The sequence below is a fragment of the Atta colombica genome, unplaced genomic scaffold (assembly GCF_001594045.1).
Source record: "Atta colombica isolate Treedump-2 unplaced genomic scaffold, Acol1.0 scaffold94, whole genome shotgun sequence".
Taxonomy (NCBI): domain Eukaryota; kingdom Metazoa; phylum Arthropoda; class Insecta; order Hymenoptera; family Formicidae; genus Atta; species Atta colombica.
This window is the reverse complement of record NW_017259588.1, coordinates 11163-23277: the sequence shown is the minus strand read 5'-3', so window position 1 is coordinate 23277 and position 12115 is coordinate 11163. Positions and strand designations below refer to the sequence as shown.

Here is a 12115-nt window from a genome sequence, read left to right as displayed (position 1 = left end):
TTGTTCATTTCTTTCAGGAAAAGGAGAACAGCTTTTCTTATTACAAGAAAAAATCTATTTTACAGCTACATTTTGCAGTATTTAACTTAGGCAGTAATTAACTTAGACTTCTTAATTTAAAGCTGCAAAGGATGGACCAAAATATTTCCCAATTAATTATGATTCTTTCCGAAGAAAATTGCAGTTATTCAAATCTCACTTAAATAATAATATTTTTCACTTTTTCCTTCTTGCCAAATTCCTGTCGAAGAACGTGACAATAACTGCAATTTCAAAGAATATATTCATTTTTTATATTCTCTTATAGAATTCGATACACAGTTTACTTGCTTCGAGAAACTCAAAACTGAATTCTTAAAACTTAATTCTTTTCGAGAATCCTCTTGCAATGCCAATTGAAGGACATATTGACTTGCAAGATAAATTATGTGATTTGCAGAACGAATTTATTTCACTAAAAACGGTTAATGGAACTGGTGCCGATTTTTACAAAATGTTGAAAGAATCATCATATCTCAAGCTTCGAATTCATTCCATGTTTGGATCTACATATTTATGTGAGACATCCTTTTTGAAAATGAAACTTATAGGAAATGAGAGACGTTCTTTCTTGAGCAATGAATTTTTGCTTCTTACGGTTCGCTGTATGCGAATCGACATTTCTGGTCTCGCCAATAAAAGATTCCAAAAATCAGAATAAGTATTTTTTATTTCACTTCGTGTTTAATTACTTGGTCATACAATTCATCATTTTTATCAATGAACTAGGCCTGCTGGGGATACCACTTAAAAAAAACGTGTCAATAATAGTACCTCAAGAGTGACGTGAAAAATTATTGAAAATTCATTGGATGTATTCGCGTATACGTTACTTCATTCTGTCTTAATTACATAATGAGTGAAAAAAAAAGATAGAATAAAGTTTATAGCATGAGCACTCAAAGCGAGTGCACTTCAAATCTATGTAGCTTATACACTCCTAAGCGCTAAGTGGCATTTGGACTGCGTGCAGAGCGCGAGAGGAATAGCGGGAGGCGGAGCCGAGTCGAAAATCGGCTGAGAAGTGCAAATGTTGCCGAGCCTGCTGTATTTGGATATCTTACTTGTTAGAATCTAACAAGTCTAAGATTTAGATCTAAGATTTAGATGATCTGTAATTTGTGTTAATTTAAAAATGAAATTTTATTCATTATTTCATATGCCTTGCATTCTAATATATACTTCATATATATAAGTGTATATTTTTAACCTTTATGTTTTTTATACACATTATGAAATTACAAATAGAAACGACTATTTTTTTTCTGAAATCAAGAATTATATATCGCCTAAAACTTTTAAAGTACTTTTAAAATAACGTTCTTTTTTTATTCCTATAATATGAAACAATAATAATATATGGATTAATATTTGAAATATTTACATTTAATAATAATATTTAATATCTATATTACTTTACTTACTATTAAAAATGGGTCTGTGATCGCTATCAAATCTAATAAAACTTCGCTGGATCAGTGAGTGTCCGAATCGATAAGCCGCTGTAGAAAATGAATTTGCAATGGTGGGATTTACTGTCGGATCATATCCTTTGTAGTAATCTTTTTTATGAACTTCCAAATCAAAAATTTTCATCACCTGAGGGCCTGGAAAACTTTATTAGTGCTTTTATTTTAGAACGCTTTATCAATTTTTAGTCTTTATGATACTATCGATAATATTATCTTCAAGTGACAGTAACTACTGAATTGAAAGTTGTCTTACCAAGAATGATCGGCAGAAATTCTCGATAAGTTATATGTTGGACTATTGCGCCAACGATTCTTCGTGCTTCTTGAAAAAGTTTCTCGTCGCTCCAATGAGAATTTAAGGTTGATAATTCCGTGGCTATCCTGTTGTGCAATCTTAGAAAAACGATGTGCAGGGACGTAAGAGCAGGTTGCTCACTTAGACGTCCGTCACCAGCTCGGAAACAAGTTGTAGACAAAGACCCGCGTTTGCATAAATCCGATTTATGTTTCAAAAGTGATGATCTTCGCGCCTGTATTCTTCCGTATTGCAGTAAGCCTAGAGAATTAAAGTTCGAGTTGAGAAATAGGGATTCCACTAAACAGGAACACTATTCTTTGGATGGACCAGGTTGCCTCCAATTTGATTTATGTAGAGTTTCTATTTAGTATTTGGAATGTAGAATCACATAGAAAAGAAATTATTCGATTGCACTTTCTGCAATCATATTATTTTTCTCATATTTCCATATTTGTTTACATACCATAAACATAGGATCCCCGATTATCACTATTTATGTAAACATAAGATCCCGGCCGATGGATTATATAAACATGATACGTGTGATGATCTGCTATGCGTTCCGCATTTTTTTTGCCGCCACCGCCGCCGCCGCACCCATTTCAAAATGCGTCACGGTATTATATGATAATGCGAACAAAAAAATTATTAAAATATTAAATATTTTATAGCCGATATTAAAAAAAAATGTAAAATTTCTTACTTTCTCCTCCTCTTCCTCCTCCTCCCTCTCCTTCCCCTCCTCCCTTCCCCTTCCATCCTCTCTTCCTCCTTTTCCTCCACTTTCCCTTCCCTTCTTCCGCCACCGTTTTTCCCCCACTTGAAAAAATACGGTATAATATTAAAAAATTTTGAAAAAATTCGTAGAGTTCTATGAGAAAAAAATTAACAATTTTTATCTCTTGCAGTTTTTCTGTAAAGTTGAGTAAAAAATTATTGGAGACCAATTTTCGGCAATTTTTAACAATTAATATCTTGTTGCGCAAATTGCAAAATCGTAGAGGACTTTTTCCCAGTTTAGTCCACTCTGCCCTTATGCTAAAAATTTATCATTATTTTCCAAATACTCTATATACACTCACACGCAAGAAAAACAGGCCACATAAATTTTAGTACTAATTTTTAAATAGCAATAACTCAGTGAAAAATCATGTAGCGAGATATTTAAAAAAGCTGAAATCTCTACTTTTCAGACCGGTATTTCAAAAAATGTCTTGCCGATATTTTAATTTGCCGAAATTACACAAACATAAATGAAGATGTGTCCAATCTCAAAATTTTTTACGAAATTTGAGAATTTGAATTTTATTTGAAGCAAAGAGGGTCATTTTTACTTCAACGTTGAATAATTCGGTGAAAAAAAATCATACAGAACTCAACAAAAAAGCAAATTAAAGGTAAAGATTCAGTCTTTCGAAAACTGTAAACGGCATTTGTGCATAATTTTTAATTCGTGCCGTGGAATTTCTCAAATTTCGTAAAAAATTTTGAGATTAGATACATCTTCATTTATTCTGATTGACTTTGAAATCGACTTTTGACTTCTCCAGTCAATTTATAGTCGACTTTAGTCAACTTTGTATTATTTGGGAATTGACGAGAACAAGCTGTTTAAGCACATCATGAATGGTATTCCGAACGTCGCGTTGCACCAACAGACGCGCATTTAGGGATTTACTTTAATTGATTCTCTCCTAAAAGCATTCGACAGGATAATGTTGCGGGATCGGGGTGCGATCAATTTAAGTCAGTAGAATGTGCGAAACGATGAACCGGCTGGAGGCGGGCGGTATGAGTGAATCGGCGCGATCGATGAGAAGAGTGATGGTAGGAACGATAGTAGGGGAAGAGCAGCAGATGAGGCATTGCTTTAATTACGATTCTCGAGGACATCTTAATGTGAATTGTCCAACAAAGAATCTTGATACTAAATGTCGTAAATATAAGCACATCACATCAAACTGTCCCAAAAAGGATAATTTAGCAAAAAAAATGTTGTTCCGTCGATTTCTCATAAATCGCAAAAAATATACGAAAGATGTGCGAATAGGAGATAGAGTTATTACCGCACTGATAGATGGGAAGCAATATATGCGAGCTAGTAGTAGTATATAGTAGTATATAGTGTGAGTACATGGCGATCGCCGAGATCACAAGCTTCGGCAACGGAGTTTTGTGGAGTGGAAGATTTTCGTGCGTCGGCCTCTGAGGAAGTTCGAATACGATCGACGGTCACATTTGTTCAATATTTATTCTGATCGTCCCGGATACTGTTTTACAATATGGATTACATATCGGCGCGGATTTTCTAAGCACAGTGGAAGTTAATTTTAAATGAGGTAATTTCGATTATTCCGATTTACGAACAGACCGTTAACGCGGCCGGAAATATTTGTGATTGACGTACAGAACACAAGCGTGACTGACATGTCGAGCAAGATGCCGAGAGCATAGAAATGCTATAATAAACTTGATGGAGAATTACCAGTCAAAAGTTGCAGAAAAGCGATATAAAAATGTCAATTATTTTAAAGGATGAACCGGTGTATCAACAAGTATATCAACAAAAAATGGTTGTCACAAGTCGAGAGAAAAATATTAATTCTCAGATTAGCGAATGGGAAAAGGATATAGTCTGACCTTCGATCTCTGATTTTGTGAAGTCTGTCGTTTTAGTAAAAAAAAAGGAAGATTCCTCTAGATTATTTGTTTCTCTAGATTATCAAATATTAAATAGGAAAATAAGTAAATATAATATATATAATATATAAAAGATTTATTCTCTTTAAAAGAGAATAAATTCTTATTTTAAGTATATGATATTGTATGAGTATTTCTAAAACTTCGAATGAATACATTTTAAGATTACTAAGGAGAAAATATTCTTTATTGTTGTTGAAAGTAATCGTTACTTAAAAGAAGAAAAATGAAATGATTAATTGCTTTTCTTAGCAATAGAATGATATTTTTCAGTGTGTACGTATGAACATACGTACGTTCATACATATGTTTACATGCTTACACACATACGAGAGTCGTCCAATAAGTCAGGTGAAAAAGCGATAAAATTACCTATTTTTCGAAAAATTTTTTTTCTTTTCGACGTAGCCTCCTTGAAGCTCTACACATTTAGTTCAGCGGTGATTCAATTTTTTGATCCCTTCGGAAAAGTAAGAAGTCTCGAGGCCTTAAAAATACGTATCCACAGCAATGATGACTTTCTTATTGAATGAAAATTTCTTTATACCGAGCCAGATCTTGAGGTTTGGGAATAGGAAAAAGTTACAAGGAGCCAAATCAGGACAATAGGTGGATGGGGCAGCAATTCGAATCTTAATTCATACGATTTTGCTATTGCACTATGGAGGTGTGAGCCGGAGCGTCGTCATAGTAAAAGAGGATTTTTTTACGCGCCAATCTCGGCCATTTCGTTTGCAGCTTTTCAAATGATTCAAAAGTGTAAAATAATATACTCCTGTTTGACTTTTCTAAGTAATCAATGAAGATGATTCCTTGGGAATTTAAAAAAAGTGGCCATTATCTTCTTGTCATCAACAAAACAATTTTCGCCTTCATCGGCGCACATTCACCAGGCAATTTTGATTTGAATATGTAATAATGGATCCAAATCTCATTTATAGTCAATCGACATCAAAAGTCTTGTGGATTGCGCTTAAGCATCGATGAACACTGCTGCGAAATGTCTTTTCATATGAGTTTTTGGACAATGATCAGCAATCTCAGCACTCATAGTGTACAAAACTTTTTCATTTCTAATTCGTTGTGCATATTATGCACCATATCTACTGAGATGCATCTCAGCTATGTTATGCACTTTCATTCGGCGATCTTCCATTTTTGGCGTAGTGATTTCAACTGGATGTCCGAAGCAAACTTCATCTTTGGTCCGATTTTTTTGAATTCATTAATCCAAAAATAAGCGGTTTTCAATGGTGCAGAGTCCCTCGTGAACATCGTCCAACTCGGCTTTGATCTATGAAGTCGTCCATTTTTTTAAATAAAAATGTTTAATCACTGCACGGAATTCACTTTTTCCCATTTTTACGACTGCTGCCATGCTCATTTCCAACGTCTGCCACACGTAAGCGTCTCTTTGGCTGAAACTTGGTGTGAGACAGTTTGAATAGTATTACTTCTTAGCCATATACTACACAGTTTATTATAGCGCCATTTCGCCAAAATTTACCTGATTATTGAACGACACTTGTTGACTTATAGAGTGTATAAGCTTAAATCCGCTGTTTGCTCATAGGTGACATTAGTGAGCGTACAAAGCTACCCTGGGCATACAATACACTTTTTTTTAAGTGTTTGACATCTGTCAACATTAACCAGTGCACATCATCAGCAATTTCATACAACAACATACATTTTTTCTTTCGCAATCATGTTTTTTACTAAAAAAAAAGCGGGAAACTTTGCTTTTCTGTTTCAATTTAAAGAAATCGGCTGTCGAATCGAATGCTTGTATAAAGGCCTATAGCGACGATGCTTTATCGGAAACAACGTGCAGAGATTGATTTCGCCGGTTCAATGATGACAATTTTGACCTTAGTGACAAGAAGCGTGAAAATCGGTCCAGGAAGGAGGATTGTCAATTGCTCTTTTGGACGAGGACGATACCCAATCGCAAAAAATGCTTGCCGAGCAATTGGGTGTTTCTCAAGCAGCCATTTCCATGCGGCTACGTGCCATGGGGAAGGTTCAAAAGATCGGAAAATGGGTGCCGCAACTGAACTGAACGATAGGCAGATGAAGCGACGCCAAAACACATGCCAAATTCTGCTTACTAGACAAAAAAGAAAATTCGTTCCTGCATCGGATTGTGACAGGCGATGAAAAATGGATCTATTTTCAGAAACCTTGGGTTGATCCCGCCCAACCATCAACATCCTCAAGACCAAATCGCTTCGGACGGAAGACGGTGCTGTGCGTTTTATGGGATCAGGAGGGTGTCATTTACTACGAGCTGTTAAAATCTGGTGAAACTATTAATGCTCATCGCTACGACCAACAACTGATCAAATTGCACCGTGCTCTGCGTGAAAAAAGGCCGCATTATCGGAAAAGACATGACAAGCTGATATTCCTTCACGATAACGCACCATCGCACACGTCAACAATGGTCCAAAATTACTTAGAGACACTCAACTGGGAAGTGCTACCCTATCCCGCTTACTCACCAGACCTGGCACCTTCTGACTATCATCTGTTTTCATCGATGGACCACGCGCTCGCTGAGCGGCACTTCGATTCTTACGAAGACGTCCGAAAATGGCTTGATGAGTGATTTGCCTTGAAAGATGAGGAATTTTTTTGGCGTGATATACACAAATTTCCCGAAAGATGGGAAAAATGTATAATTAGCGAGGGCATGTATTTTGAATAAATTTGTTTTTGCTTCCTAGGAAAAAAAAATGTATTTTTCTGACTAATAAACAGCGGATTTAAGCTTATACCTGGTATGTATTACAGGGGAAAGGAAAAGAAATACGTAATTGTTGAGATAATAAACGCCTTCTTGTTCATCCATTTACCATTACTGATGCAGCACGCTAAGTTGATTGTGAGAGGAACTGAAGCGGTTACTGGAGCGTTGACATCCATGGCGTTGCCGCTCTTATGGAGGACAGAGACCTCCTCCCTCTCTTATATTACTACTTCTGATTTTACAACTTTTCCATTCTTCTCTCTTTTTTGCACGCAACTATACAAGCTCGCGAATATGTATATATTTCTTAGTTTTCCTACCTTTCACTTTGTATTCAAGATCAGCTATTAAAGTGCTAAGACACGATGTTGTTTCTCGATATTTTTTATTCCTGCGCCTCAACAGGTGGCCCCAGATATACGTGCAAAAAAAAGAGAATAGGCTTTGAAATACAAGTGAAGTTTTTACCGAACTGCAGGAAGAAAGAATCGGCAGGAAGATTCACTTAGCGTCTACTGTAGAACCGTACGAGTTAAAAATCGCGTGTGCATCGTCGAAACACAAAATTGCTCTGATTCGATCTCGCAGCACATAGCAAAAGTAGAGAATCTTGTGCAAGGAGAATCAATCAGCGACAGTTAACAAAGATACCAGGAAGTCTTCCGGTCAAAATATAACGGCGTTCAGAAAGCATGACTATCTTTGGATGAGACCTACAGCCAATCTAACGTAGCTGCTTGACGAAAAAGCACGTTGAGGGCGACTATAATCAACGCCGATTAACTTAATCGACAATTAATTCAATCAGCAGTATAGTCAACAGCAAGACTGTTGTTCTTATCCTTATCATATACTTTTCTTTGTGTTCTACTTACTTGTGTAAAAGTAAGTGTAAAAGTCTTTTATCTATAATAATAATTTTGCTGAATGAATTAATCGTCGATTAAGTTAATCGGCGTTGGTAACAGTCGCCTTTAGACACGAACGAGGCCAATAAAACTGCTTTCAGCACAGTTGCGGAAAAGAAGAAAAGCATTCAAACGAAATCTTCCAAACTCAGTATAGTGTGCTTTAACTGCAACACAAAGGAGCATTTTGCAAAAAATTGCCTTGCTCCGCCGAAAAATAATGAAAATCGTGGATACAATGATAAGAAGAGCAATAATCTTGGAAACATGACGGCATTCAATGCAAAGTATAGCAGCGGACTACAAGAATTAACAAATCCAAAAGAATCATGAATTATGGACAGCGGTGCATCCGTTCACATGTATTATCGTCGGGATTTCTTCTCTATATTTCAAGAGGTACAAGAGCAAATGGAAACGACTTTCAGTCAAAGGGAAAGATACAATTAAAATAAAAAAAAATCATCAATGATGAGTGGTATAAATCTATAATAAATGAAGTTCTATATTCAAATTAAGGAAAAATTTATTCTCGGAAGGCATCATTACAAAAAAAGGAATGAAAGTAATAAATGAAGACAATAGAGCTCACGTCTATGACGGAAACAGGTTAGTAGCCAATGCAATTAGAGAAGCAAATAATTTATACCGAATGTTGTTTCGTACAGTTCCGTTAAGTAAATAATCTAATCACAAGCGAGAATGCAAGTATGGCATGAAAGATTAGGACACAAGCAAGCGCTACATAAAATGATGAACAAAAATCTGGTTCAAGGAATTTTCTAATACAAGTTCCAATTTCTTTTATAAATCATATGTAAAGGAGAAATAACAGATTACCATTCTCTCGATCGAATGATAATCAGCGATTAGAATCAGGTGAAAAGATTTATAGTGATTTATGCGGATCAATGTCAATAGCTTCATTCGGAAGATTTAAGTTTCTTGTAGTTTTCAAAGATGTCTGCATCGACTGTAGGAGTCTGCATCTATTTCAGAAGACATAAATCAGATGCATTTGAAAAATTTTAAAAATTCCTAAACAAAATAAAAAACAGATTTAAGCGGCGAGTGAAGATTCTTCATACTGATAACGGTACGGAGTATTGCAACGAAGACATAAGAAATTTCTTAAACAAGAAAGGAATAAAACATGAGACGACAGCTCCCTATATCTGAGCAAAACGGGCGAGCCGAGAGAGACATGTGGACAATAATAGAAAGTGCTCATTCAATGATCATCGCTAAGGACATATCGAAATATCTTCGGAAACTGTATTCGGCTGATTATATATTGAACAGGACATCGACTACGCAAACACCGAATACCACTCCGTTTGAGTTGTGGACGGGTCGCAAATCATCCTTGTCGCATTAAGAGTTTTTGGCAGTACGACGTATATGCATGTTCTCAAACAGTTAAGGGACAAAGTGTCATTAAAATCTAAACAAATGATTCTTGTTGGATATAACGACGAATTTTCGAACTATGATCTCTTTAAGACAATCATCAAAAAGATTAAAATATCAAGACATGTTATTTAAGGGACTACATACACTTAGAAACTTTGAAAAAACGCATTTTTCGTTTTTTGCATATTCGAAAAATTTGAAGTCTTCAGAATATCCTTTGCAAGTTTCAAAGTGATTCCTTGAAAATTGTCAGAAATATAGCGAAAAAAATCTAAGCGCGTTTGACGATGCAGGGCTACGATAGATATATTATAATCCTTCGCATGATAGTTTTTTGTTATTTAAGCTGACGGTTTGCAGTATGTGCAGGAATAAACATGTTTCTTTCATCAGTAGCTATATCCGCAGTCCAATTATTCGTTTCGATTAAATTATAAGCGCAGTAGAGAGATCGTTGTAGAAAATAATTTTGTAATAAAAATGGAAAGCTCAACAAGGCAATTTTAGAAAAGATAAGAAAAGGAAAAGTCTGCATCCTCTCAATAAATACGAAACAGAAAAAGTGACAACGAATATCAGCGTCTCGGCGAAAAAATTAAAAACAGCAAACAAGTTTCTGAAGAATAAAGGAATCGAATATCGCATTTTAAATTTCATCACTGTGTTCTCAACAATTTCTGAGCATGTAAAGTGCAAAGTATGTGATTCTAATGTGGAGTTTAAAGTAGGAAGCTCTCGGAGACTTGGTTTTAAAATTTTGATTGTGTTCATCTTGCAATCCAATTTCAATTCTATCATGTCCGTTCAGCATATGAAATTAATAGACAATTCATATTTGTTATGCGTTTATTGGGTATTGGTCTATAATAAATGGAGCAAGAAAATTTTGTGGGCTAATGGATTTGCCTCTTGTCAAACTACGTACGATAGTAATCATAAAAAAGATTTCATCTTTTTTTTTGCGATTTTTTTCTAAGCCGTGAAAGAAGAAATAAAAGAAACCTGCATAGAAAAAGAGTGCAAAGATACTTCCGAACCTTACAGTTTGTGAGGACGACACCAATTCATTTCATTGTATGGTGTTTCTTCTATTATTGGATATTGCATTGGGAAAATTCTGGACCTTATTGTAAAATCGAACTATTGTAGAGTGAAAGAATGCGAATATTGGAGTATACGTCAAAATACTGCTGAATACGAGGAAAGTAAAACACAGAAAAGTGCTTACCGAATTACGAAGGGTCCGAAAAAATGGAGGTTGACTCAATGGTGGAAATTTTTCGAAGATCTATGGAACGTTTCACAGTCAAGTATACCAATTATTACATTGAAGATGGCGACTCCAAGACTTACTCAGTATTGTTAATGCGGCCCCATGCGGTCTCGGAGATCGAAACAAATTAACTAGAAAAATAAGCTCATTTATTATAGTTTAGCCATTCGGAGAAATTGTAATTCAAAGGACAAAATGAAGACGTCAATCTGAGCAATTCTATTATAGCTCTACAGATGAAAAACTACATCATGAAAGTTGCCCAGAAGGACTCATAGTGTAGCTAACAACGAGCAAAAGCCGATGCTACCCTTGACACCTACAAGCACGATGTCATTGCCTCACGATGTCTTGGAAGCTGGATATATTCGACCAATTTATGACGACTTGAGTAAGGACACTTTGTTAGAGCGCTGCTCAGGCTTTACGCAAAATAATAATGAAGCTTCAATAACATTATTTGGAGAATTGCATTGAAAATTTTAAACAACGGTTTTTATCATGAAAATAGCGACGTATATTGCCGCATGAGTCTTCAATGAAGGCCCATTGAAGGCAAATCAGATACACTATATATGTACTTTCTTTATTTTCCATCTATAGCGAGCCCTTATTATCTTGCATTTTTTGTGATATCTAAAGTTCTATACTTCTATAGTCTGCAAACATTTATCTTAAGTATTTCACATACATCGCCTATAAATACAGCCTCGCTATGACGAAGGATTCTTCTCAGTGTCAAGTCTTGTCCGTACAAAGTTGTCATATCTTGTGTGAAGCTTATGTTTTGAGCAAAAAGAAGAAAATGAAATTTTTTGTTAACCAACCTGTTAAAAAAGGAAAATGTTATTAGTGATAATGATGATGTAGAAGTGGAGAAGGACGATTCGGTCAAGGAGGCTGAAGAGATAGAGATCGAAGAGGAGGAGATTGAAAAGAAGGAAGAGGAGGAAAAGAAAGTTTCTGCTGGAGAGCGCTTCTGCTGGAGAAGTCTGGTTTTCCTTCCCAAATCAATTTGAATGACTCTGAGGAAATCTCCCAATTCATGCCCGATATAACTAATGAATTGGACTTAGGCTAAGGACTGTCTACCTTCTTAGCTGTCTCGGGAAGAAGAAGATGGAGGAGGAATAGGAATTTGTTCAGCAGAGGAGAGGAAGAGGAGGAAGAGGAAAAGGAGAAACAGGAGAAGGAGGAGAAGAAAAAAGAGGAAGAGGAGAAAAAAAAAGAGGAGGAGAAGAAAAAGGAGGAAGAGGAAGA

At 35.7% G+C, this 12115-nt stretch overlaps 1 protein-coding gene across 1 annotated transcript in view; it reads right to left on the bottom strand.

The window, feature by feature from the left end:
- Window positions 1–12115, bottom strand: part of LOC108693590 (chorion peroxidase-like) — a 55029-nt gene that overhangs the window by 32016 nt on the left and 10898 nt on the right. Inside the window, exons 4-5 of the mRNA XM_018202626.1 lie at window positions 1765–2067; window positions 1464–1646 (exon numbers count right to left, since the gene is read on the bottom strand). Of these exons, the coding sequence (XP_018058115.1) occupies window positions 1464–1646; window positions 1765–2067 (486 nt within the window). The remainder of the gene's footprint in view (window positions 1–1463; window positions 1647–1764; window positions 2068–12115) is intronic.